Source organism: Tenrec ecaudatus, chromosome 2 (genome assembly GCF_050624435.1).
Source record: "Tenrec ecaudatus isolate mTenEca1 chromosome 2, mTenEca1.hap1, whole genome shotgun sequence".
Classification (NCBI taxonomy): Eukaryota; Metazoa; Chordata; class Mammalia; order Afrosoricida; family Tenrecidae; genus Tenrec; species Tenrec ecaudatus.
Window position 1 is genome coordinate 112,354,635 of NC_134531.1, and position 27,950 is coordinate 112,382,584.

General features: G+C 38.7%; 2 protein-coding genes across 3 annotated transcripts in view; one reads left to right on the top strand and one right to left on the bottom strand.

Moving 5' to 3' along the window:
- The window catches only part of TMEM232 (transmembrane protein 232), a 50,948-nt gene extending 50,078 nt beyond the window's left edge, over positions 1–870 (bottom strand). The window contains exon 1 of one of the 2 annotated variants that reach the window (XR_012782837.1): positions 293–867. The gene's annotated coding sequence lies outside the window, so the exon portion shown is untranslated. Of the gene's footprint in view, positions 1–292 lie in introns of both variants that reach the window. The other variant, XM_075541373.1, reaches the window with a different exon arrangement.
- Positions 409–27,901, top strand: SLC25A46 (solute carrier family 25 member 46). The gene is made up of 8 exons (XM_075541372.1): positions 409–830; positions 3,100–3,142; positions 4,502–4,559; positions 7,862–7,939; positions 10,267–10,367; positions 17,735–17,791; positions 18,978–19,035; positions 24,672–27,901. The coding sequence occupies exons 1-8, from the start codon at positions 551–553 to the stop codon at positions 25,248–25,250; spliced, it is 1,254 nt and encodes a 417-aa protein (XP_075397487.1). The 5' UTR covers positions 409–550; the 3' UTR covers positions 25,251–27,901.
- The last annotated feature ends 49 nt before the right edge of the window (positions 27,902–27,950 follow it).

Here is a 27,950-nt window from a genome sequence, read left to right on the forward strand (position 1 = left end):
CTGTAGCCTGCAAAGCTCCCAGGGGGCCCGCAGCAGCTGTGAGAAAGGCTTCCGTCTGGGGCCTGTAGGGCAGAGAACTCCTGACAGGGGCAAGAAAGTGGGACATTTCAAGTGATTCGCTCCGGCGAAAGACGCACAAACACACACCTCCCCCACAGGGTAACAGCCTCTCCCGCCCCCCGGGCATCTTGCCGAGTCTGATACCAAACAAGAACAGCCGTACCTCCCGACCAATTCTCTCGTGGGTATCTCTTCAATAGGTGTGCCACTAACCCTGCAGCCATGGTCCTACCTTCTCCCTAAACGCGATAAAAGTTAAGTTCGCAGTGGCTGCCAGCCGCGTCGCCCTAACAACCGAGCCTCTAACGACCACCGGAAAAGGCCACGGTCACGTGCTCCCGCGACTTCCAGGTTCACCAGGCGACTTCCGGTTGTCAGAACAGCCCGGACGGGGCAGCGGCCGAGCAGAGGCAGCCGGGCGGCCTGAAGGAGTCGTGGCCTCAGTGGTGCTGGGCCCTGCGTGGGCGCGCCTGCCCCGCTCCAGGCCGCGATGCATCCGCGGCGCCCAGACGGCTTCGACGGGCTCGGCTACCGAGGCGGCTCCCGGGACGAGCAGGGCTTCAGCGGCGGCGCTTTTCCTGCAAGGTCCTACAGTTACGCGTCGGACCTGAGCCACTGGGTGACCACCCCCCCGGACATCCCGGGCAGCCGCAACCTGCACTGGGGCGACAAGAGCCCCCCCTACGGCGCGCCCGCCGCCCCCACCCCGCCGGAGGGGCCCGCGGAGGAGCCCTTTCCCGGCGGCGGCGGCGTGCGCGCGCAGAGCAGCGGTGAGGCCCGGGGGTCCCACACGCGGTGGGGAGGGGCGCCGGGGCGACCCGTGGCCTGCAGTTCGCGGACCCCGGAAGCCGCGCGCAGGGTCCCGCCTCCAGTCCCTTCTCAGCCTATCACAGGCCGCAGCCGCCGTCCTCCTGTCGCCCTTCGCCTCGGAGGCTCCTCCCTCTTCCTCGCGCTGTCCGCTCTGGGAGCGCTTCCTAGAAGCCCGTCCGAGCCAGGCCTGGGTGGCGTGGTCACGATGGAGGCAAATTGGGTTTCTTGCAGCGGACTGGGACCTGTGGGGGCCTAACGCACTGTGACAGGTGGACACCGTTAGTTTACTTAGTAGTTGTTGTCCTCGTCGCTTGAGGTTCTGGAAAGCGCAGCGTTGTCTGTTCATTCTCGGGCTTGGTTTCAAATTCTGGCACTCAACGGGTGACGACATTCTTGACCTCTGGGAGAGCTTAGCTTTCTCCCTTCTATACGTTAGGAGAATACCTCACTTTTTTTCAGTGTTGAAGTGCTGGTGCGGGGCACGTTGGAAGATAAAACATCTGTTTCCTCTCTTGTCCCTTTAATTGAAAATTTGTGGCTGTTTTGTTTTTCAGATTCCCAAAATCCCCCTGTTTAGTCCCTCTTTATTCTTCTGGTTTAGAAACTACACTAAAGAGTTAGAGACACTGATAACAATTTCAAGATGGGTTTGGATTAAAAAGGCCAGTGATTTGATTGCAGCACTAAAGGATCTAGAATATTGTCAACATTTTTTCTTCATAACATGGGAGTTATGGCCGCCTCTTTGTATTTTCATTTCTGAGTTTGAACTTATATTTATTCAGTTTCAGTTAACTGGGAGAAGTTGACTTTAAAAGATCATTTACTTAAGAAATGAAGATGTATAGGAGGTCATACAATTAGCTTTTTTACTCCAAAAGAATACTGAAAATATTTGATGCGTTAAGAACTCAAGATTAGTATACAATTGCTACTTGTTTACCATTTTAGACTGTAAACCTTTCGTTTTTATAAGTTATTTTTTGGTAGTTGCAATGAGGAGTAACTTAATGAAACCAGGATTTAATTTTATTTGCAGTAATTATAAGGCAAGTAAATGTTAACAAGGGGGGTAGAAACCTGAGCAACTTACACTATTAATAATAGTAAACTTCCTGACATCTTTCAGGAAATATCGAAAATATTAGGAAAAGGGAATGCTGACTAAGTCAGAGGAAAACTCCCTACATCGACAAAAGCACCTTTTCCCCTAGCTTATATATTTGTGAGGAGGAATCAGATAGTTTTCCCAGGGACGTACTTAGACTTATTCTGACTCTAAGATAATAACGAGGCTTTACTTGATGTCAAAGTAGAGAAATAGAGACAATGAAATTGAATGTCACTTTGGGCTGTGAACTAGGAGCCCTGGCACAGTGGCTACTTGGGCTGCTGACCTCAGGGTTCACAGTTTGAAGCCAGCTCTACAAGAATATGCTCGGAGGCAGAATTGACTCAATAGCAGTGAGTTTGGGGGGTGGGGGCTGTGATGTTTTGCCACTCTAACTCTGGTGACACAATGGATTAAACATTAGCCGGCTAACCACAAGGTCCCCAGTTCAAACCTATCCGTTGCTCCACGGAACAAAGACGAGACTGTTCATTGAAAGATTTACAGTCTGGAAATGTATTGGAGCCGTTTTGGCCCATCTTACATGGTCACATACTAGCCATGAGTCAGATTGACAGGATGACAGTGAAGAAAAAAATGATTTCTCATATAGGCTCTTCACCAGTAGCAGTGAACAGCTAATTTTATAGCATGGGAGGTAAAGCTACTGATGTAAGTAGCAGTCAGGGCCATCACAGGAAAAAAAATTGTTTGCGGTCAGAAAAAGAAAATTGGTGGCCCTTACATCTTAGCAAACATCTCCAGACATGTTATGTTTGATTCACACAATGTTTTAATGCTGTTTAAAGTAGTTGCTCACATTTTTAAAAGGACATTTTTTATAAAATAATAGGACTGTCTTTTACATAAAATAATCACAGCATAGAAACTGTAGGTTCCCACTCTTTCTCATGTGCGTGGCCATGAATTAGAGCTGAAGAGCAGTTGTGTCTCTAGAACGTCTACAGGTTGCTGTTTATCACCAGCCCCAACAGCGGTCAGATGACCTTCCTGGCCCTTAGCAGAACTTGAGTTTGGTATCTGGGGTTTTCAATGAACAGCTTGCTGTCACCAAACTTAAATATTGGTTATAAATAATTCTATTCTTTCTATTGTAGAACAGCTAAATAGATTTGCTGGATTCGGTATTGGACTTGCAAGGTAAGTCTAAAGCTGTTTTCATTTAAAATTTTTATGTAATTGTAATTTATAATAAATTATTAGCATTGCTTCCTTTAGGTTGATTCTTTGGAGTAGCAGATAAAATATTAAGTCAATTTGTAGACTAGCTCTCATTATTTAAATCTTTAACTTGATTTTTTTTCCATTAAGTGGACTAATTCAATTTTATGATCAAGAGTAACTGTAAGAAATACTATAACTTCTATGTTTCCCCCCAAAATAAAATTCAATATAATTTTAATTTCCTTTCCTCCCCAAAAAGCATTTATGCAGTGATCCTTTTTCCTAAACATTTGAATGTAAAAAATGATATTTAGCCAAAAATTCACAATACTGATTGTGAGCATATAGCCTATCCAGGTTTTGCTCACAATCAGCAATGTGTATTTTTATTTCTAATGATCATCAATATTTTGTTTAAAAAAAATCTTCAACATTCATTGTGATCTTTAGTGAGTCTGTTCCAAAACATTGGAATTGTGCAAGACTTGCATTTCATACCAGCATGATTGTCTTTGTTTTAAACAAGAAAAATAAAGACTTTATTTCCATACTTAAATTTGAGGATGTTTAAATTAACCCTGTCAATAGAAATGAAGTATGAGTATAAAAGTTGTCCTTTATCCTGAAGCCAGTTTTTTTCTTTTCAACTTACTGTCTAGATCTAAGGCTTTGAGGCTTTTTTATTTGATGTGTTCTCAATATATATGTGCATATGTGTGTACATGTGTATGTATGTGCATGTGTGTATGTGTGTGTGTATTTATTACTGCTAGTGTCTTAAGCCCATGGCTAAAATTATTTTCTAGAGAATGCTTTTGAAAGAAATATTTGCTACATAGAGTAGTATTCAGTTATAATAGTAATTAAAAATCCTCTAACTTAATGCAAAATATATCATAACCAAAATTTATAGCCTGGGGTTCATGAAGAGCAGAAGACTGCGTATAAGAACTTTATTCAGGGATGACCTCTGAAAAAAATTACAAGGGACAGTTTACGAAAGGAGTCTCCCACATGAAGCATAAAAGAGCTAGTTTCATCTTAATGTGGCAGTTATCAACATAGTATATTGTTCATTTATGAGTTTCCAGATCTGGCTTTCTGTTTCATATTGAGTGTTTTTTTCATTGGTGCTTTACTTTTGCAAAATGTCTAGATATTTTTTAATCCTTATTTTTTACCTTTAAGGTTGGAAAACAAAACCATGCATGATTCTTTAAACACGAGTAATTTGGATGCATATGTTATAAATTAACTCTGCCAATGTTTTATATATATACCTAACAATCACGCAAATGTGTGTATACATATATATATATAATTATTTTTATATAGCCTTTTTACAGAAAATGTACTGGCCCATCCTTGCATTGTTCTGCGCCGTCAATGTCAGGTAAATGTAATTTTTCTTTTTTAAATTATATTATTTGCTTGCACAACTGTTACCTTAATCGATGTCAAGTTTCCCAGCACCATAATGAGAAACTTAGTTGGTCCCTTTTCCCTCTCCCATTCTTGGTACCACGCATAAACTCAGGTCTATAAACATGCCTTCTACAACATTTAAAATAAGAGTCAACCCTGATTTGAAGTACGGAACTCAAAATAAATAGTGAAGACCGTGACACCACTCTATCCATGTGTAACGTTCCAAATCCCGTAACACGTTAGGTCCTACACTTTTTGGTGTTGTCGAGACCACTTTAAGATCTCAACAATTACTGAAGATCTCCAAAGAACTTTCGCTGTATGACGCATCTATGAAAAACAGAAGCAGTGCTGTCACGTCTGTTCCACCTTACAGCAACCGGACAGGACAGAACAGAACTGCCCTGGGGACTTGCCAAGCTGTAATCTTTACAGAGGCAGATGCCACTTTGTTCTCCCAGCTGCGAGGATCAGCCTCTGTATTTATTATCCAGCCTCCCTGACATAGCTATAGCTATAGTATATTTATTTAACTCATTAAAAATAATAACAAATCTGTTAAGTCATAATGTAAATACAATTTTTATTTTAAATCAGGTCTTTTGTATTTTCGCCTATCTTGGTGATTTGAAAATACTGAGTGCCTAGGTTATATGGATCTTTCAAATGTCGAGGCTTTGTTTATACAATATCCAGCCAATCACCTTCATTAAAACTACCCACCAATCTTGCCAGCAGAGGTATTATGGTGAATGAAGGTTTCTTAGAAGCCTAATTTTTGCTCGAAACTTAGATTTATCATTGGCAACAAATACTGTCCATTTTTTCTTTTGTTTTTAGTTTAGTTAACAAAATACCACTTGTTAAGGGGAAATACCTGTGTGAATACTGAAACCATTTTTATATCAGTTATTTTTTTCCAAGCAAATACTGTATTCCTTGAAAAAAGCAGTTCAGTTAGCAACTCACGCTTGCTTTACTTGGCGACAGTCATCTTCCTTTCTTATACAACACACAGAGTAATAATTAAAAATACGTGGGTCATGAATTTGTAAAATTATTATTCTTCACTGCTTCATCGAGGACATTCCCGAGTGAAGAGTAAATGAGGTGAAAAATGCTGAAGTGTCTGTTCTACTGCTGCTTGTTTTACCGTATATACTCATGTCTAAGCCGAGTTTTTCAGCACATTTTTTATGCTGAAAAAGCCCCCTTGCCTTATACTTCAGTGAGGGTCCCTGCATACCTGTTCTCCGGTGCAGGGCGGGTGTTCTCTGGTCTCGCCCACCCATCTGCGGACGCCCGCTCTTCAGCGTCTGTGTGCTGGTACCTGCGGTGCACCGCATCCTGGTCAGATGAATGCCTTCTCCCGCTCTTCTCCAAGGCTGTGACCAATGACGTAGGCTAGTTTACAGTCTTACCTGTGCTTGGTCACGCCCCCTTGCTCCCACCAGGCATTGCTGAATACAAGTACCGGTATAGCTCTAGTCTTGGATATACAGTATGTTTATTCACAGTACCTGGTCTGTTATATTTTATTTTTTATTTTCTTATTAACCTCTATCAGGACTCAGTGTTGACTGTGCTTATGACTTTGGCCATTGTTTTAGGTAGGCTTACATATGTATTGCAGCTTCTGCATGTGTGTTTAAATAAACCTTTCAAAGACCGTGTGTGAAAGATGTGGCATGAATGGATATCATCTGGTCAAGTCCTGCTGACAAAAGTTAGAAATCTGCTGAAGGCCAACATAGAATTGATAGCAAAATGGACTCATGATGCATGGATGAGATTCCAGAAGACATGGTGCAAGGCGCCTTCAAGAAATGTGGCCTTAGTAAATGCTATGGGTGGCAGTGAAGACGGCGCTTTGTATGAGAACGACAGCAGTGACGGGATGACTGTGAACTCAGTGGTGATGACAGTGTCGGTGCTGATAACCTCACACCAGCTCAAGCTGAAGCTCTCTTTGGACACACAGATGATGAGGAGAAATACAGTTTTGAAGAATTGTAACTCTTGTGTTTTAGCTTGGTTGCTGATTGAGCTAAGGTTTTTGTACTTTTAAAGTTATTGTTGATACTATATTGTTTCTGTTGACCCTCTTTTCCACTTAAAGAACTAGTTTACTGTTTTACTTTGAAATATTCAAAAACATTTAACCTATTGATGCCTCAGTTAATGTATTGGTGTCTATTGGTATCTATTTTTTATTTTGAAGTTTACCAGTAACTGCTGCATTTCCTACCCTAGGCTGATACATGAGTCAATAAGTATCCACAGTTTTTGGTGGTAAAATTAGTTGCCTCGGCTTAATTTGGGTCGGCTTATACTAGAGTATATATGGTATATTAAGCAGTCAGCACGTTTTGTACTAGACATTGTCAACACAAATGAAAAGGCAGTTTGCCTTAGTATTATTAAAAATAATAATTTTTTTAAATAATAAAAATTTTATTTCCTCTGAAAAGGGTTCCTTGGGCTTAGTGGAGCACCCTGAGGTAGATGCTGCTAAAACACAACTAAGCTTCTGTACAAAATAATTCCCATTACTTGCTTTCTGTTAGGGCTATAAAAGATACAAATCTGAATAAAAGGTGGACAAAAAATAAAAGGTACAAATTTGTATGAACTCAATTTGTCATGCTTGGCATCCCAAAATAGGTGTATTTAGAGAAATAGCCGTTTAAATACCATAGACAGTGTAAGTTCCTCAGAACAGTATTTTACATTATGATTATGTTTACATTAAAAAAAATTAATCAATACCCTTATAATGTGTAATTCATTATATTATAGTATTTTCTACTTTAGTATTTCAATTAAATATTGACTGTGACCCCTTCACTGACTTCACCATTCATCATTTGATTCCTGCCTGTAGTTTGAAATATGCCTGCCTCATCTGGGCACGAACTGAGAGACAACCCTCCTGTCTAAGTTCTTGATTCTTATGTAATAGGTAGTATGAACACTGCGATACACTGAATACATTCCTAGTTTTAGCTGATTGTAAATATCAGACAGGTCCTTTTTATTTTTACATTATACATACATCACTGTTATACACTGATCTTCAAGATTGTATTTATGTAACAGGCAGACTGTATTTGTAATGGGTACACTTTCAAGAGTATTTTTTTGCATATGTAATATATACTGACTTTGGAATATAACTTGTTTGTGCCATGATTCTGTATAACGTTTTTAGCTGTGTTATTTCTTCACAACTGAGTCAAAAAATAATTCTGGAATATCTTCTTTCAGGTTAATTACCATGCTCACAACTATCACCTCACTCCGTTTACAGTCATCAATATTATGTACAGTTTCAACAAAACTCAGGTGAGAGTCAGTGTAGAGATTACATTACAGTTATATTTTAATGTTTTCTGGACTTAGTAATAGAGCAAGAATAATTACTTTAATAAAATATCTTGATTCTTTTTCTAAATATAATGTAGTCTATGACATTTTATGAATCTTCCCAAATTATATTTAGTTTGTTTGCTGAAAATTGCAAAGTGGTCTACTAGGCTTTGAGAGCAAAGCAAGCAGGTAAGATCATCAGTCTGCTTTGAGGAGGCTTAAAAGTTAATCCTGGAGACAAAATCTGAAACAGAAGATTATGGTTCAATAAGATAAATACAAGTTATTAGAGTATGGGGAGGACACCTTTTCAAAACCACAATTAGGCACAAAATGTGATTAGGAAAAAACTTGGAGAAGATAGGACACAAGCTATTTCCTTGTCAAGGAGGGTATCTTTCCATGATGAAGGTAGAAAAAGGTGTTTGTAGGAGGGTATAAGAGAGCATTAAGTTCTAAAAACTAGGATTGGCATGCAATGAAATCCTGTGGTTGAATAGTGGAGACATGGAACTAGAAAAGGAAGCAAGATCCAGATTGTAAAGGACATTCTAAACACTTCACAATTGATCTTAAACTGAGAAAATCTTAGGGATTTTTTTTTTTTAGCAGTGATCAAGTGTCTTGAAACAGTTGGGTTGCTTGTCAGTATCTATCAAGATTTAAATTGTACGCATCCTTTGGTAAGGAGCCCTTGGGCGCTGTGGGTCCTCATGAGGCAGCTAACCTCAAGATCGCAGTTGGAATCTACCGGCCACTCCAGGGGAGAAGGAGGAGGCTTTATTCCCACCCGCAGGTCCCCTTGCCGATACAGTTGGTGTGAGGTGGAATCAACTCGATGGCAGTGAACTTGTTTGTTATTTGAGTATCCTTGGGTTTATTCATTCCATTTCTTGGGACCTCATTCTACATAGGGGTGTGGATGTGGGTGTGCATAGAAAACTTAGACTATGTAGATAGCTTAGAAATATGAATATGGAAGGTGTCATTGTGGTATTGTTTATAATAAGAAAGTTGAAGATAAATGAATGTTCATTAGTAGGGTATTTGTAAAATAAGTTACAGTATGATTATATAGTGAAACTCCATGTGGATGTTAAAAATAGGAAGCTAACTTGGTTTGCTGATATGGCATATTCTCTGGGATATTTGTTATGGTTCGTGATAGTACATATCCTGTTAACTAGCCACCACTTGTAAAACATAAGCAAAAACCTTTATCTGCCCACTGATACAGAGATAAACTTGTAAACATGGGGACTATCTCGGGAAGATAAAGGATAAACTGCTGTTAGAGGACTGGGGTGTGAAGGAGACAGCTTTTTCTCTTGAAACCCTTTTGTGATGTTATTGGTTAAGCACATAGAGAACAGGCATAGCACTGATGAGACTTTGGAGAGGGGCAAGCCTACACACAGTGCGACTGTTGTCAGATTGGTGTAAAGTGTTGATTTAAGAATGAGGAAAAGGCGGGCGGGGGGGGGGGTGGGTTAAGATATTTAGGGAGTATAAATGATAGAATTTGGTGACTGATTAGATATAGTGAGAAAAACATGTCACCTGGATACATGATTTAGACACTGGGATGAAGAAGCTGCTGTCTACATAGGAAATACAGCAGAGGAGGAGAGAATCAGTATAGGGAGTGAGAGGAAGTATGATTTCTTTCTATGCATATATAAAATTTGAGATACCCAAGGACCATTCTAGAAGCATTGGTGGTTCAATGGTAGAGTTCTCGCCTTTATGAGGGTGGCCCAGTCTCAGTTCAGGCTAGTGCACCTCAAGTACAACCATTACCCGTTTGTTGATGGTGAATTGTGTGTGACTGTGATGCTGAATGGGTTTCAGGGAGCTTCCAGATTAGAGCAGACTAGGAAAAAAATGTTTAGTGATCTTCTGCTAAAATTTGGCTAATAGGAACCCCTGGATCACAACAGTTTGAACTAATCATGGGGATGGTGTAGGACAGGGCAGAATTTCTTTGCATTGGACATGGTCCCCATGATTCATGGCTTAAAACAACAGATGATCATCTTTAGGAACAGACTAGTAGGGAATTGAATGTACAGACATACGTTCTGAGAGAAGCCACAACTCAAGCCGTAGTTGGAGTTAATTAGTGTTTACCTAACAAATTTCAAAGTAGTAAACTAAATTATTTAGTTGTAGTTTTCTGTTAGCAGAGTGTTTGAAGAATTGCTTCTAGGAAAGTATTGTTGAACGTTCAGTATCAAACGTTTTAGGTTTTTGTATTTCCTACTGGGAGTTAATCGAAATAACAATACATTTTGTTTCTTTAGGGACCAAAAGCCCTATGGAAAGGAATGGGAAGTACATTTATTGTCCAGGGAGTAACACTTGGAGCAGAAGGCATCATCAGTGAATTTACACCTTTGCCAAGGTAAAATTAGAGCTCGACTAAAAAGTGCCTGAAATACAGAATGAATCGTAAAGAGTAAAATCAATAGAGATTTCCGAAGTAAAAATGACGATAATTAATGATACAGTGCATGGTAGTGGTGCTTTTAAATCAGTTCTGACTAGTAGTGACCCTGCATACAACAGAGTGAAACACCGCCCTTAGTCCTCTGCCATCCTCACAATTGTTACCTGTGAGCCCATTGTCGGAGCCACTGCGGCATCTTGTTGAGGGCCTTCCTCATTTTCACTGCTCCTCCACGTTGCCAACCATGATGTCCTTCTCCAGAGACTGGTCTCTCCTGATAACATGTCCAAAGTACTTGAGACAAATTCTCACCATCCTTATCTCTAAGGAGCATTCTGGCTATACTTCTGCCAAGACAGATGTTGGTTCTTCTGGCAGCCATGCCATTTTGAATATTCCTCACCAACATCGTATCAATTCCTCTGTGGTCCTCTTACTTTGTGTCTCAGATGAGGCTGTTGAAAATACCATGGCTTGGGTCAGGCATGCCTTAGTCCCCAAGTTAACATCCTTGATTTTCAGCACTCTACGAGGTCTGCTCTGGAAAATTTATCCAAATGTCATCTGATCTCTTGCCTGCTGCTTCCTGAGCATTGATGGTGGATCCAAGCAAGAGAAATCCTTGACATCAACCATTCCTCCATTTACATGTACTTGTCAACAGTGACCAAATCATCTAGATTAGAAAACGTTGACTATGTTGAAAAGGTTAGGCACAAGAATAAACAAGTAGAGTGAAGAAGAAAAAGGATTTATCTTTTACTAAGCAAAGTTTAAGATTTAAGCAAGACATAGAAAGGGGGTATGTCTAATAAGGATCCAAACTCTTAGAGAAAGTTTGAATCTGGAGATAAAGTTTTGATTGTTGTGATATTGAAGAAGTAGTTGAAACACTGGGATGTATGAAGTCACCTAAGAAGAGAGAGTATACCTTTGCTATAAAGGTCTATATGGAAAAAGTGGTTGAGCATTCAGTGGGCAAAGTTATGAAAATTTCCTAGACATAACCAACACCTTGAGCGAATGAGTCACTGGGCCTGAGTTGTCAGTAGGGCTGTGTGTGTGTGTCTGTCTGGTAGTGGTTGAAGGGGATAGTAAGAGATGCCCACAAAACAGATTTTAAAAGAGCAGTAAGATTTAAGAAAATAGTGTCTTAGAATGCAAAATAAAACCCCAAACATTTAGAATTAGAAGTACATTTGGAGGGAGAGGGTAGAGAAGTTAGGGAGATTCCTTGTGTGTCTTTTTTCTGTGAATAGGCTACAAAGACATTTGGTGAAAGGATTATCAGGGATGATAGTAGTGGGATTGTAGTAGAAATGCATAAGAGGAAATTCCATACATGTTTAGAACAGTCACAACCATGTGTAACAGACATGCCAACTTACAGGGATTATATGAAAGAACTGTTTCATAGAATAAAAGGTTGTGAGTAGGATTGGAATCATTAATTTGTGTAGGTGCCATTTAGCATGAGATATTTCCCATAGCCCAGCACTTCCTATGACCTTCCTCCAGTGAAGCAAATTGAATGGAGTATGTTTTGCTCCATCCTGAATTATCTTTTGCTTAATTTACTTGTAACTTGCCTCATATCATTAATATAAGAGTCCCACAGCCAAGGCTACCTTTGTAGTTGAGTCTCTGAAGTCATTGGATTGAACTTTGCTTGTTATTGTGCCTTTTGAACATCTCCATTTTTCTCCTAGTGTCTATTTCTCCAAAAGGCTTCTCTGAATTTACCTACTTAAACACATTCTACTTAAGTTTAATGTGAAATCTGTCTCCAATTCGGTTAGCAGTCCTTAAGTAGGGAACACTGAGAACCTGAACATGTACATATGATGGGCTCATTTTCAGATACTTTGCCTTAGTGGGGTAGAGTTGTCAGTAGACAATTTATGAGCTTTGCATATAGAGAAGTCTAAACTGAAGATAATACATTTTTTAAATTGTGAAGCTATTTCTTAGATTGATTAGAGGATTTTAGCATGCATAGAATTATAAGAGGACTGAAGTATTAAGATTTCTGGGTTAAGGAAGATGATCCTATAAGAAGTCAGAAAAATAGATCAGAGAAAGGAGAGAAACCAACACAATGTGAGGGAGTAGAATACAGATTGCCACTCAATGTAAAGAAAACAACGATTCTCACAACTGGACCAGTAGGTCACATCATGGTAACAGAACGAGATTGAAGTTGTCAAGGAGTGCACCTTGCTTGTACCCACAACCAGTGCTCCTGGAGGCAGCATCAAGAAATAAAGAATACATTGAATTGGGCACATCGGCTGCACCAGACTTCTTATAGTGCTGAAAAGCAAGGCTGTTACTTTGAGGACTAAGGTGCACTTGACCCAAGCCATGGGGTTTTCCATGGCCTCAAATGCATGTGAAGTTGGACATGGAGAAGGAAGACCCTGGGGGACAGTAAGCTAAGAACAGTGAGTATAAGAATGAAGAAAATGTACTGAAATTGATTGTGGTTATGATTGTACAACTCTTCCTAATATGATTGGACTATTGAATTGTAAGATGTGTGAATTATATGCCAATAAAATTGTTTAAAAAAACAAGCAAACGAATAAGGAAGACCGAAGAAGAACCGTTGCATTTGAATTATGGTGCTCGTGAAAAAACACTAAAAGGACAAACACATTTGTCTCTGAAGAAGTGCGTCCGTAGAGGCAAGGATGGCAAGACTCCCTCTCACATCCTTTGGACCTGTTGTCAGGAGAGAGCAGTCCCTGGAGAAGGACGTCATGCTCGGTAAAGCAGAGGGGCAGTGACAGAGAAAGCCCTGGACAAGATGAATGGACACAGTAGCAGCAACAGTGAGCTCAACTTAAAGAATAATTGTAAGGATGGCACCGGGCTGGGGAGTGTTTCATTCTGTTGTTGTACACGTGGTTGCGGTCAGTCGGAACTGACTCCCCAGCATATAGCAACATGATACCAGAAAGAGCACCTCTTGAAGGTGGGATGCTGGTGCTTGACGCCTGAAAGGAGGTGCACACTTCAAAACATCCTCTGCTTCGGTGATATGAAGATCATTGTGAAACTTACTGTTTCTGTAGGATACATTTTTAATAAATTATTTGAGCATGTGAAGTTTAGAGGCAATGGTAGGTAAATGACAGTTTAGAAAAAGTTATTTTGTAATTCTGTGCTTTCCTGTGTTGAGTTCATATGAATATGTGTATTTTAATTATTTGAGTGAATATTTAAGAAAAGTAAGGTATTGCAATTAGTTTTCTTAAATTTTGTTGCCTTTTGAAAGACCACTTTTTCCTTGTGAAAATAATAGGGCATCTTTGTTTTTCATGTTTTGGTATTTCATAATGAAATGTAGGAAGTTTTAAGCTCAAATAAGTTTTTACAAATACCCTCTTTCTTACCCCATTCCTCTCACAAATCCCCTCTTTCTTAAAGCATTTAAAGGTGCCTGAAAGCTGTTGCCCTGTTTCCTCCTAATCCCAAAGAAATAGGTAGCAGACAAAAGAAGCACAATGAGCGGGGTATGGTTCCTTTCTTTCTTTCTTTCTTTCTTTCTTTCTTTCTTTCTTTCTTTCTTTCTTTCTTTCTAACGTGGTTGTGAATCTCATTTTTCCCTCTTGTACCTTAGAATTGGCAGTAGTCATTAATTCTGCATTCAAGTTTTTTTTTCCTGTTTCTTTTAATCGTTTATCAGGGGCTCATACAACTCTTATCACAATCCATACATACATCAGTTGTGTAAAGCACATTTGTACATTCATTGCCCTCATCATTCTCAAAACATTTGCTCTCCACCTAAGCCCCTGGCACCAGCTCCTCATTTTACCCCTCCCTCCTCACTCCCTCATGAACCCTTGATAATTTATAAATTATTTTGTCATATCTTGCCCTGTTCAACATCTCCCTTCACCCACTTTTCTGTTTTTTATCCCCCAGGAGGGGGGTCACATGTAGATGCTTGTAATCAGTACCCCCTTTCCAACCCACCCTCCCTCTACTCTCACAGTATCACCACTCACACCACTGGTCCTGAAGGGGTCATCTGCCCTGGATTCCCTGTGTTTCCAGTTCCTATCTGTACCAGTGTCCATCCTCTGGTCTAGCCAGATTTGTAAGGTAGAATTGGGATTATGGTAATGGGGGAGGAAGAATCATTTAGGAACTAAAGGAAAGTTGTTTGTTTCATCGTTGCTACATCGCACCCTAACTGGCTAGTCTCCTCCCCGAGACCCTTCTGGAAGGGGATGTCCAGGGGCCTACAAATAGGCTTTGGGTCTCCACTCCGCACTCCCCACCTCATTCACTATGATAAGATTATTTGTTCTTATGATGCCTGATAACCTGATTCCCTTCAACACCTGGTGATCACACAGGCTGGTGTGTTTCTTCCATGTGGGCCTTGTTGCTTCTGAGCTACATGGCCGCTTGTTCACCTTCAAGCCCCAAGACACCATATCTTTTGATAATCGGGCACCATCCGCTTTCTTCACCACATTTGCGTATTCACCAGCTTTGTCTTCAGCAGTTGTGTCAGGAAGGTGAGCATCATAGAATGCCAACTTAATAGAATAAAGTGTTCTTGCATTGAGGGAGTATTTGAGTGGAGGCCCAATGTCCTTCTGCTACCTTAATACTAAACCTATAAATATATGCACATAGATCTATTTCCCCATCCTCATATATGAATTTATTTGCATATGTACATGCCTTTAGTTAAACCTCTATAAATGCCCTTTGCCTCCTAGTTCTTTCCTCTATTTCCTTTGACTTTCCTCTTGTCCTACTATCGTGCTCAGTCTTCATTTGGGTTTCAGTACTTCCTCTTTGTTACTTTACCCTTGATCACACCCTACCAGGCCTTCTACACCCACCTTACCACCAATATGGATCACTTGTTCCCTGGTCCCTGGGTTTGTTAACACCACTACTTTTCCTCCCATCTCTCCCTCTCCCATGTCCCTCCAGAACTGTCCATCCTGTTGTTTTCTCCTCCAGATTGTTCATCTAGCCTATCTTAATTAGACAGACCTAAGATATTAACATGCACCAAAACAAGACAGAGCAAAACCAAGCAACAATATACAACAACAACAAACCAATGCCAAAAAAAAACCCAAAACAAAACACAACAAGAAAGAAAAGCTTGTAGTTAGTCAAAGGACTGTTTGTTGGCTTTTAGGAGTGTTTTCCAGTCCAGTCTGTTGGGGCACCACACCCTGGCCCCAAAGTCCACCTTCAGCATTCCCTGGGGACCTTGCCTCTCTGTTCCCTTGCCCCCTTAGTGTTTTGCCTCGGTGTGGTGGGATCAGATCGGGCGCAGTTCCCACGCTGTGTCTCTGGTATCGTCCCCTGTAGGGCTATAGGTCAGTGAAGGACATCATGTCTCATAGTGGGGCCGGCCATATGTTAGTCTCTGTCGACTGGCTGTTCTAATCGGGAACATCGTCATCAGGGCCTGGCGGGCCAGGATGTGCTCCACTCTCCTCCTCCCCCTTCATCTGTGCTCCGATCAGATATGTCCCTCTCCAGGACCTGCAAATCCAATGCCGTTCTTTGAAATAAATCCTTCTGGGGTGAGGTTACATTAACGTTCTTAAAAAGAAGTTCAAGTCACAGATACATGTGCCCATGGTCTTCATGCTGTAAATTCTCACAATGTGATGATACTCTCTGTGAGGACTTGAGAAGGCATAGCCTTGCCAACATGTTTTGTAAAACATGTATGGTCGCTGTCAGTAAAATGGGCGCTCCATTTTGGTTTTAGGCTAAGCTATAAATGTGGTGGTGTAATTGGTTAAGCGCCCGACTGCTAAATAAAAAGGTCAATGATTCAAACCTACACAAGCTACTTCTCAGGAGAAAAGATCTTGCAGTCTACTCCTTTAAAGATGACAGCTTACACACACCTATGGGGCAGTCCCCCTCTGCATTACAGGATCTTTATAATGTAGGAACCAACTCAAAAGCATGCAATATTTCCTCTATATTATTCAGGGTGTTTTTGTCTGTTTGTTTTTTGGGGGTGTGGTTAATACGTACAGTTTGGTCCAGAGTGCTCTCTGAACTCTTAGAAAAACATCAGTATCTTAGAGAAATATTGAGAAGTTTACAGATCACCCATGATGTAAGTGTACTGAGTTTGTTTTTTAGGCACTTGGATTATTAGTGATTTTGTTTGTTTTAATTTATCTCTGAATATAAGAAATGCTTGTTCCTTTCTGTGCTGTCTTTTGTTTGTCATATCCACTTATTTCATATAGAAAACCAATAGCATCAGCTTTTCTTTGCTACCACGGTGGAAGTGCTGGCAGCCAATCTCCTGATTCCTTTGCATCCCTTTGCTTTTTTCTTGTGTTATCTCTTTGTTCTTTACTTTTTTCCTCTCTTGTCATTCTTTCCTGTCATTCTCTCCTTCCATTTATTCTCTCTCTCTCTCTTCCTTTATGTTAGCATCCCTTTTCTTCTTTCTTTTCTGGTCTGAGGTCGCCTAGCACTGAACCTTGGTGGCACAGTGGTTAAGTGCTGTAGTTGTCTGGTAATCTAAAGGTGGTTTGAACCAGCCAGCCAATTGCACAGGAGAAGCAAGTGGCGGTTTTCTTTCATGTACATGTTTGGAAACTGTGGGGGCAGTTCTAACCTATGAGCTGCTGTAAGCTGGAATGGACCTGTCAGCAATGGATTTATTGTGGATTTTTTTGGTTTAAGGTAACTTACTTAAATTTCAGGAAGAGCATTATTCTAGACCTTCATTGCAGAACTGGCAGTTTGGCTGTCTTACTTGAACATGTCTCTGTGATCCTTCTTGAGCCTCACTGATTTTCTCATTAATAAAATGAATGCAACAATACCTGCTTGGTTATCTTAAGCAAATGAAATTAAATACAGCATAGGTTCGAGCTCAGTCCCACCACTAAGTAGTTGGCTTTGGGTAAGCTATGAACTCTCAGAACCCATCATGAAACATAAATAAGGAGGTCACTGTAAGGGTAAGAAATACACAGTGCTTCGTACACATGTGTATTAAGGTCACAGAATTCACATAAATATTACTCTGCATCATAGTTACTCATTGTTCTTACTCTTTCTCTTCCTTTACCCTCTTATTTCTCTTACTTCATCCGTATTCATTTGTTCTTATCAAGTATACTTTTGTCAATTTTTATTCTAACACTTTTCTCTTCAAACCAACATAGCTCTTTCCTAGAAAGGAAAATGTATACCATTAGAAAATATTAGAAATTGGTTCTTTTTGAAAATTGGGCTGGTTCAAGATGTTTTAAATAACATGGGCTTTTGTTTTATTTAAGTTTATTTTTTCTTTTTAGGGAGGTTTCACACAAATGGAGTCCCAAACAGATAGGAGAGCACCTGCTTCTGAAAGCGTAAGTGTCAAAGTGACAGGTTTATTGAAAATGTCTATAACTCTGAATAGCTTTAGAACTAAAGACATCTTAATAAATAAGTATAGTGGAGGAAATATAAGCAATAAGGTATTTGTGGAAGTAGCAGGTCATAAAACAAAGTGACAATAAGTGTAGGCAACTATGTGATCTGCAAAGTAAATCTTAGTCATTTGCGAGGCTAGAATCACTACCTAAAAGTTCCTTTGTTCTTAGGAAGTGAGCAAAGGTCTCCAGTTTAATTGAACTGTTTTGAATTATTAGAGAGGTACACACCTATTTGTATGGTGATAAGCAATCCCAAAACCTTAATGATATTAAAATATAGTCCTGAAACCATTTAGTCATTTTGCAACAGTGACCATTTTGGTGATTAGAAATTTTACTCTTCACTTTTAAATTTTTTTTTGAAGATGGTGAATTAGAAACTCCCCAGCTTGCTGGGCTCCCTCTGTGGGACACTCCAGCATATTATTTCTTAGTGATGTTCTGTTCACTTTGAAAACCACTACTTGCCAGGACCTGGCCCATAAGGGTTAGGTAAGTCCCACCTTGATATTATTTTAAATAACTATATTTTGCAGGCTTGCAAAGTTACAAAAGATTACTATGCTTAAATATTGATGTTAGGAAACAACTTTGCAAAGCTGTACAATATTGTTTTTTAATAATAAAAGGGACTTTACTCACGTTGAAGACTGGCTTCATTCTGCTGGGTGTGAAATCTGGGGATGAAAAATGATAATAAGATAAGAACAAAACTGAATTATTTTCTAAATATCATGGGGGAAAGACAAGTTATGAAAATAAGTTTTATGCTTAATTTAGTTATTAGATTTATAGAATGCATTAAGTTATATGCAGGCAAATGGCCAGACAGTGAATCCTAAACGAGTGCACATTTTACTGCTTTGCAGTAAACTCTGTTCTCCTTGCAGACTGTGACTGTGTTGTTATTAATCTTTTCAACATCTGTAGTTGAAGAAAAAAGTGTCCTATGTCATAGATCTCTGTAATTAATATCTTTATGCTTTATATATTAATCATTAGAAAAGCTTTAAAGACCATCCTTGTATGGATATGAATTATGTTTATATAAAACCAGAGAGCTTTAAAAAGTTAATGAAATATTTTTTCTATATACTGATGTTTGTTTTAATGTCTACAGCCTAACTTATATGGTAGCAATGCCTTTCTATTCTGCAAGCCTAATTGAGACCGTACAGGTAAGCTGTTGTTTTACTGTCGTTTTTATTTTAAAGTGTATGTTTGTAATTGTCAGTATATTTATTATGTGTATATGCGTAGTGAAAACTTAAGGCAGTATACTTTAGCGAAATCATTTCAGATATCACACATGTATCAATAATCCTTTACACATTGCTGATGTGTATATATCTGTGCAAATTTATTTCACACTTTATCCTTTCCATAGTCAACTATACTTTTCATTCTGGAATCTGACTTCTCAGAATATGAAGAATCTGTAGTTTCCAACTTTTTATGGCCCTTGTGGGACAATTCGAAGGGTTGTGGCTTATCCTGGTACGATAAATTACTGATTCCCTGAGCATAAATTATGATAGATGAATAGCCTAGCAATGAGCGGAGGACTCTATATGTAGTTTGCTCATAGCGTTCTTTATAAATATGCCTTGGTAAAGGAGCTCTTGTGGCAGAGTGGTTACACTTCAGGCTACTAACTGAAAGGCAGCAGTTCAAAACCACCAGCCAGCTCTGAGGGAGAAAGACGAGGCTTTACACTCCTGTGTAGACTTAGTCTCAAAAACCAACAGGGACAGTTCTACTCTGTCCTCTGCTGCCACCATGAGGAAGAATGGACTAGATGCCAGAGAGTTTTTGCGTTTTTTTTGTTTTTTGTTTTACAATTACCTCCCCTACCCTCGAGTTTTTGCGTTTTAATGAACATTTGATGGTATATGCATGGTAAGTGTTGCCAAACTAAATATCCAAACCGTACTCACTGCCGTTGCGCTAACTCAGACTCATAGCACAGAACATGGTCCATGGGGCTTCCAAAGCTGTAATTCTCTACAGCATCAGACTGCCAGGGGTATCTCCGAAGAGTAGCCGGTGAGTTCACACTGCCCACCTAGCAGTTTAACACACTGCTACCCGGACTCCTGACTATATTCTTTCTGACCACATGATGGCGCCTCAGGACATTGAATTAAGTGCCATACTTTCTCAAGCCCTTCCTAGGCTTATGTTGCTTATTCATGCTTACATTAACACCTATATAACATTAATATGTGTGTGTATATATATATATATATATATAATCTGTTATTTTTTTGGACAAAACTCTGCTGGACTGGCCTATAGTCTTCTAATTGCTCTTTTTCACTACTTTCTCTTCTGATCACATTTTAAAATTTATGGTTACTGTTTTTTAATAAATTCATTAAGTTCTTGCTACCCAAATACACTGGCAGATTTCTTTTCCCCTTGTATTGTATGTATCTATATATTGGAAAATAGTTTCTAACCTTCATGTACTCTAGAGGTTACAGAGCTAACACTATGACAGATCCTCTTATAGACAGAGAAAATGGAAAATAACTTATTAAAGAAAGTAAGCAGCATGTTTTCATAGGAAAATAAGAGACTAATATAAGAATTTCATTTCTCTACTTCTTAGATTTATGACTTTGAGTGAATTACATAAAATTTAAAAATCTGTAGCTTTGTCCATAGAATGGAAATGTCAATTTAATAACTAGCATATGAAAATTAAACTATTTATATAAAATGGCTACTTCTCTATTATAGTAGGTTGATTTTTTTATATGTTTGTTTTTAACCCAATTTATATTACTATGCCAGGTTTTGTCCCTTCTTTTATTTTCTCTCGAAATATCCAGCACGCCCGCTCCCTACCATCCCCAAATGCTTGAATATCCTCCTCCTCTTTCGGTAGTCATTTCTCTTACTGTATCATTAGGCTCAATCCTTGACCCTAGTTTTATTCTATTCTCACCCTTCTGGGAAGCTAACTTATTCTCATGAATCCTTTAAACTTTTCAAATGAATGAAATCCATCTTCATCTCAAACTCAATGTGTATGAACAATCTCATTTTTCTGAAAAATAAGCCCCCTTTAAAACTGTGTTTCCTTTTCTATTAATGGCATTATTGTTATTTTAACTTAAAACTCTAAACTTTAGTTTTCTGTTATATTTTTTAAATAAAGTATATGTGACAAAATATTTACCATTTCAACATTTTTATGTATGTAGTTTAGTAACACTAATTGGGCTCACCATGTTATATAAGCATTACCACTCTCCAAGTTTCTCTATCATTCTTAAAAGAAACTCAGTGCCTTTTAAGCAATAATACTGCTTTTGTTTATCTCACCCAACTCTATTAACCATGAAAAACTTGGTCTCTATGCGTTTGCCTTTCTGAATATTTTGTGTATATTTTATACATATAAATATATATTATATATTACATGTGTGTATGTGTATGTATTATATATTTCTATACATATAAAACACATTCTATTGTGTCTGACTTTGCCTTTTAGAATCATGTAGGACATAAGTACCAAAAAAATCCAAAATACCATAAAACTGTCTCTTACATTTGCCCATGAGAAAACCTGTATTGAAAATTTCTTTTCTCTATGTGTTCTTGGGTTCACTAGAGAAGCAAAACTAGTGATGCTTACAAGTGTGTGTAAAAGAAACAAACTCAATCTCATGACATCGACTTCTAGTGACCCTGTGGAGAGAGCAGAATGGCCCCTGTGGGTTTCCAGGGCTAAAAATCTTAACGAGAGCAGAAAGCTTCATGTTTCCCCTGCAGAGTGACTTGTAGGTTTAAACTACTGGTTTTGTGATTAGCAGCCCAACATGAAACCCACTATGCCACCAAGTGTTCTAACATATAGGTAGAGAGAGAGAAATATATCTATATCAAGGAAATGGCTTACAGTGTTGTAGAAGCAGGCAAGTTCTAAGTCCATCAGTTAGATGTCACTACAAGGGTTTCTCCTGATTTGAATAGCTGTGGTGGCTGATGAACCCAAGATCAGCAAAAAGATGACAGGTTGGTGGCTTCAGAAATGAATGAATGAATCTAAGGACAGCAGGTCAGGTCTGTGGCTGCAGAAGTGAATGAATCCAAGGCTGGCAGGTCACATTGGCAGGCTACTGAAGACTCCAAGGATCAGCAGGTCAATGAGATGAATGCAGGATCTAGACCCAGCAAAGAAGCAAGCTTTTCGACGGCATCCACTTCCGTAGGAAGCTGACCAGACCCGCAAGGAAACAGCATCAGTGCTGTAACCTTAGTAAGGGTGTTACATCCCACCCGAATCTTCTTTTATCTGATTGACTGTGATTGAATTTTGTTAGGTCAGGCAGTGAAAGATAATTAGGTATTAACCAGTCAAATCACTGAGAATCCGGGCCCAACTGGGTTGACACAAAATATAATTATTACTGTCTAAAAATCTTTTGAGTCCTAAGTGAAGAAACAAATTCATTATCATTACATTTAGAATTTACTACAGTATCGACCAACTCATTACAAACTTCCTTAACTTTTGTCTGTCTGAGAATGTCTTAATTTCAGCATAACTCGTGAGAGACAGTTTTATGGGAAGTAGAAATCTTGATTGACAGGTGGTTTTAAGCAGCGAATCTTGTTGAAGGGCCTTAGATGTGGCATTTCCCTTCTCGCTGCATTCAGGAATTTGCCTGAAGATATTAAAAATGTTTACTTTTTTAGAGTTTGGTTATATTTTGTCTCTGTGGATCTCTGTGTTCAACTTACTTGGGGTTCATTTAACTTCTTAATGTATTCCATAAATTTAAAACTGCTCCTCCATAATTTCTTCACTTTTTTTCCCCCTGTACTTCTGGGACTCCGGTGACAAGTGTGTTATTTTGCCTAATTGGTGCTGTTGGTTACAATTTGGCCCTTTCCAACTCTTGGCAACTTTATGTGTCCCACAGCTCCTTTTTTTTCTTTTCATTTTGCTCATCAGACTCAATAATTTTGATCATCTAATCCTTATTTACAGAATTTTTCTTCTGCAAGTTCAAATGTGCTCTTGAGTTCCTATAGGTAAACTTTAGGTGTTACTTCATTTGACATTTCAATATTTCCACTGTTTCTTTTTATAATGTCTATATTAATAAAAAAGACAACCATGATAGGTCTTAATAAGTCATAGTAAGTATAATATTTACGGGGTGATGACATCTTCTAATTGAGTACAACGGTGCACATACAAGGTGGTGTCGTTGTTCTACACCACGGAGCTGGCTCCAATTCCTAGCAACCCTGGGGACAACAGAGCAAAACATTGCCGGTCTCTTGGCAGCCTTCCCCGAGTTGTTAAATGTGAGACCATTGTTGCAGCCAGTGGGTGAATTTCGCTCACCATCTGCTCTCCCAAGCATGACTTCCTTCTCCAGGCATCGTCCCACCTTTTAGCCTCCCGGGTACAAAGAAGAGACCGCAGTGTCCTCCTAAGGAAAATGCTGCATGTGCTCCTAAGACAGACTCATTCGTCTGAATATTTTGAAATATTTCTAATTCAAATACATCCAGTAACTAACTTTTCTGGTCTTTGTTCATTTTCCAGCTTTTTTTTTTAATTGGAGGCTCTTACAGCTCGTATCACAATCCATACATCGATCCATTGTGTCAAACATATCTGTACATGTGATTTCATCTTATTTTTCAAACTGTTTTCTTTCTCCTTGAGCTTTAACATGCATATGACATGATTGCAAATTCTGTGTCTTGGGTCAGGCACACCTTCGTTCTAAAAGTGACCCCTTGGCTCTTAACACTTTAAGGAGGGCTTGTGCCACAGATTTGCCAATGTGGTACATCATTTGGTTTCTGGACTGTTGCTTCTCTGAGGTTGTGGATCCAAGTAAGATGATGTCATTGACAAGTTCAACCTGTTTTCTCTGTGATGGGGTTGTCTATTGGTCCAGTAGTGAGAATTTTGGTTTTCTCTTCATTGAGTTGTAGTCCATACTGAAGGCTTTAATCTTGGATCTTCACCAGTAAATGCTTCAAGTCTTCTTCACTTCTAGCAATCAAGATTGTGTCATGTACATATCTCAGATTGGTAAAGAGCTTTCCTTCAGTACTCATGCCTCATTCTTCATGTGTTCCAGCCTCTCAGACTATTTGTTCAGTATACAGATTGAATTAGTATGATGAGCAGCTGTAACACTGTCACACACCTGTACTGATTTTAAGCCTTGCAGTAGCCTTTTGAGCGATCTACAGGACCCACATGCGCATAATTAACTGACCTGGAATTCCCATTCTACATGATGTTACCAGGGTTTGTTGGCAACCACTCAGTGGAACGCCTTTGCATAGTCAATAAAACTCAAGTCAACATCTCTCTGGCATTCTCTGACACCAAAGGTAAATAACACTAATCCCATTTTTATAGAAGATAAGCTGACAGGAAAAACTTAAGGGAAATGTTTATGATCGGTATATAATAGAGACCAGATTCAAATCCATGTTAAGCACTATCTGGCCTCCTAAGACATCATAATAGTTCGTTTTCAGTTTGGTTTTAAGAAACTTCTGGAGAGTAGGGAATCTAGTTCTGTCTCTCTTTCTACCCAGTTAGTTCTGTCTCTCTTTCTCCCAACTTCACTGCCATTAGTTTTATGAGATTTCATTTGGAAGCAGATTCTAACACCTAAATAGCATTTCAAGACTGGAAACCATTGATGTTTTCTCATTTTCATCAGTAAATTTGGATTTAAAGGTGTCCTATGAAGTATTTTGTGTATGTTTGAAAATAGGTAGATGTTAAATTGTACTCATTTTATCGTTTTGATTTCAGAGTGAGATAATTCGAGATAATGCTGGAATTTTGGAATGTGTTAAAGAAGGAGTTGGAAGAGTGATAGGTATGGGAGTGCCTCATAGTAAACGGCTACTCCCGCTTCTTTCCCTGATCTTCCCTACGGTGCTGCATGGAGTTCTTCATTACATCATCAGTTCCATCATTCAGAAGTTTGTCCTACTAATTTTGAAGAGAAAGACTTATAACAGCCACCTGGCTGAGAGCACTAGCTCTGTTCAAAGTATGTTGGATGCCTATTTTCCAGAACTGATTGCTAACTTTGCTGCCAGTCTTTGCTCTGACGTGATACTTTACCCACTGGAAACCGTTTTGCACCGCCTTCACATTCAAGGAACACGCACCATAATTGACAATACAGACCTTGGCTATGAAGTGCTTCCAATTAATACACAGTACGAGGGGATGAGAGACTGTATCAATACTATAAAGCAGGAGGAAGGAGTACTTGGTTTCTATAAAGGGTTTGGTGCTGTTATAATACAGTACACACTGCATGCAGCTGTGTTACAGATTACTAAAATTATTTACTCTACACTTCTTCAAAATGGCATTTGAGATTTTAGACTCCACCATTGATTAGTCAACTAGACATAATCTGGAGACTTCGTCATGAAATTATTAGGGTTGAATGTGAAGTACAGTTGTATGTGAGGCAAAATGGATTGGAAAATGAGACTTTTAGGAAACAGGCCCATGCTGACGATATCAAGACAGCTTGAGTGTGGATCAAAATTATTCCAAACTTGGAAACAGTAAAATAATACCGTGTGAATTGAAGCCTAGCTAGTCTAGCGCTCGTGCTGGACTGCAAATAAAGACCCTGGGCAAGAACTCAAGTTCATCCTCAAGTGTGGAACAAAACTCCATCGACCTTGATCCATCTGACCGTAAGATTTGTAACTTGATTAATTCTCCTTCTAGATCGATAATGTTCTATCATCTTTAATATAATATGTAGTATCAGTAGGCCATAGTTTACCTTTAAGCAAATAAATTATACCATGAGTGAAGATTATCTGTAAGCAGAAGTTTAAAAGTTTAAACTGTATTGCCCCATATAACTTTTTAATGGCTGTATATACTCTATAAAGTCATTTATGTACACACATACAACTCAGTATCCCCTTATCCCGACAGATTAGCTTAACATTAAAGAAGTTATGTGCCATCTGCTTAAATGTCACCAGGAGAAAAACAGTAAAAGCCAACAGATCCGACACAGCGAAGTTGACCTTGACGATCTTATGCATAGCCCAGCCCAGTGCTGCAGTGCCAGCAGTTTAAAATTTGTCAGACATTTATGAAGTGTGCTTTGCCTATTAGCTAGGTATGTGAATCATCAGGCTATTTTTAGAGCTACTCTTATGACATAGAAAATAAAACAATCATGACAACCATTACTGTTTCCACATCTTTAAATGGTGCACTAAAAAGGACGTCACTTGCTTTTTCGTTTGTGAATGAGTTGTGTTAGAGGAGACAAATTTGAAATTCACCTCGGAATTCATGCCTCTTGCCTTTCGTATAGTCATCACTATCTTTCAGAGTTTGCTTCAAGTTTAATTTGCAGAACCAGGTATGCATGAATACTGAAGAAAAAATACAAATTTCAAAGAGATTTTGGTCCTTGTTTTATATGGATTCCATGGCGAAAAACAGGGCATGTGTGTGTGTGCACATGTGTACACAAGAGATTGAATCAGTTTGATTAAGTCTTTTTTGAATGTAATTTGTGTAGACTGCTATCTGTTTAGGAAAATGTACAATTGACTGACTGATGATGTGTCTTTAACCATTGTAAGAAGTTTTTCTCATGAATGATGACAGTTTCCTGTGAACTGCTCGACACCCTGAGGGGCAGGGACTTTTCACTGATGCTCTACAACCTACAAATGGAATTGATTTTACTTTGCAAAAATTCCGATAGGTGGTTAGTTACTTTTTACAGTTTAATATGGTTGAACCAAAAAAATGTTATCCAAATAAGTGAAATATAGGAACTTTCTTTATTACCTTGTAAATATGTTCCTGAGTTTTTTGTTTCTAAGATTAGTAAAGCACTTGTGTTCCATTTTTAAACCCTACCAAAATGGGAAAAACAAAATTAGATACCCCTGATCACAAGTAATCCATGGTTGATCTTTAAAGTTATGATTTACTTTGTCCAACCTATGGCGTTTTTATTACTCTCATTGCTTTTAACAGCTAATTTTTAAAAGTCTCTAATATATTGCGCTTTCTACAAAAAAACTTGTGTGTTTTCTATGTAATCAAAAGTAGTTTCAGATAGTAAACTTCAGAAGATTTCAAATTAGTTGTCTTTCTGGAAAAACAACCTGAGTGGAATCAAGTCTTTACTCTTGGAAAGATATGGGAGATTTTGTCTTGTTAAAAACGAAATATTTCAAGATTATTTCATTGGCATTAACATGATGATATAGGTATTTAAAGTTGTTTCCTTATGAAATCATTGCAAGTGTGGTAGGCTAAAGCCAGTAAGTCAAAGCTCAAACAAATAAAGTTGGTCTTTCTTTCTCAATCAACATTACAAAAAAAAATTGAAAAACTGGTTACACACCAATTCCTTTTACTGCCACCATAAAATAGTCGAAACAAGTGTCTTTTTCAAGTAAATAAATGTTGGCAAATAAATTTAACTGGATGTTAAAAGGAGTAATTATCTTTAAAAATTATTTTCTTTAACATTGGCTAAATTTCCTGGAATGAGATTTCCAAATTCAGTGTAAGTAGTAGTAATGTAAATATTTTATTAAAATTGTTTCATTGGCCAAACAATTATACCTAGGCCAAATTTTGGCCTGGGCACTACGATTTCATTGCCGTATGTTACAGAGTTTCTTCATTTGAGTCAAACAGTTTGAAAAAGATTTAAGTTTAAAAACTGAAGTACTTGGTAAATATTAAACCCTCAGGTGAGTTTCTGGCATGGCTTTCAAAAGCCATGTCTATATTCTATCTGGTCTATTTTATCTCTTGCCCATGTGACAACCTTTCTCAGTTTTGTTTATATTCCTTTAGAACATTATCCTTGGTTTAAGAAGATTATTCATTGATTTTTGTATCCAAACTTATATTATTAAGTACAAAATAGTAAAAACAAGTTAATTTCAAAGTGGCTGTGGACGTGGGGATTTGATAACCAGAGTTTTCAGAAACAAAACAGGAGCAGTAAGAAGTTTGCTAACTATCTTCAACACTGGGTTATAATAACTGAAAAAGTAATTTACTGTTGAT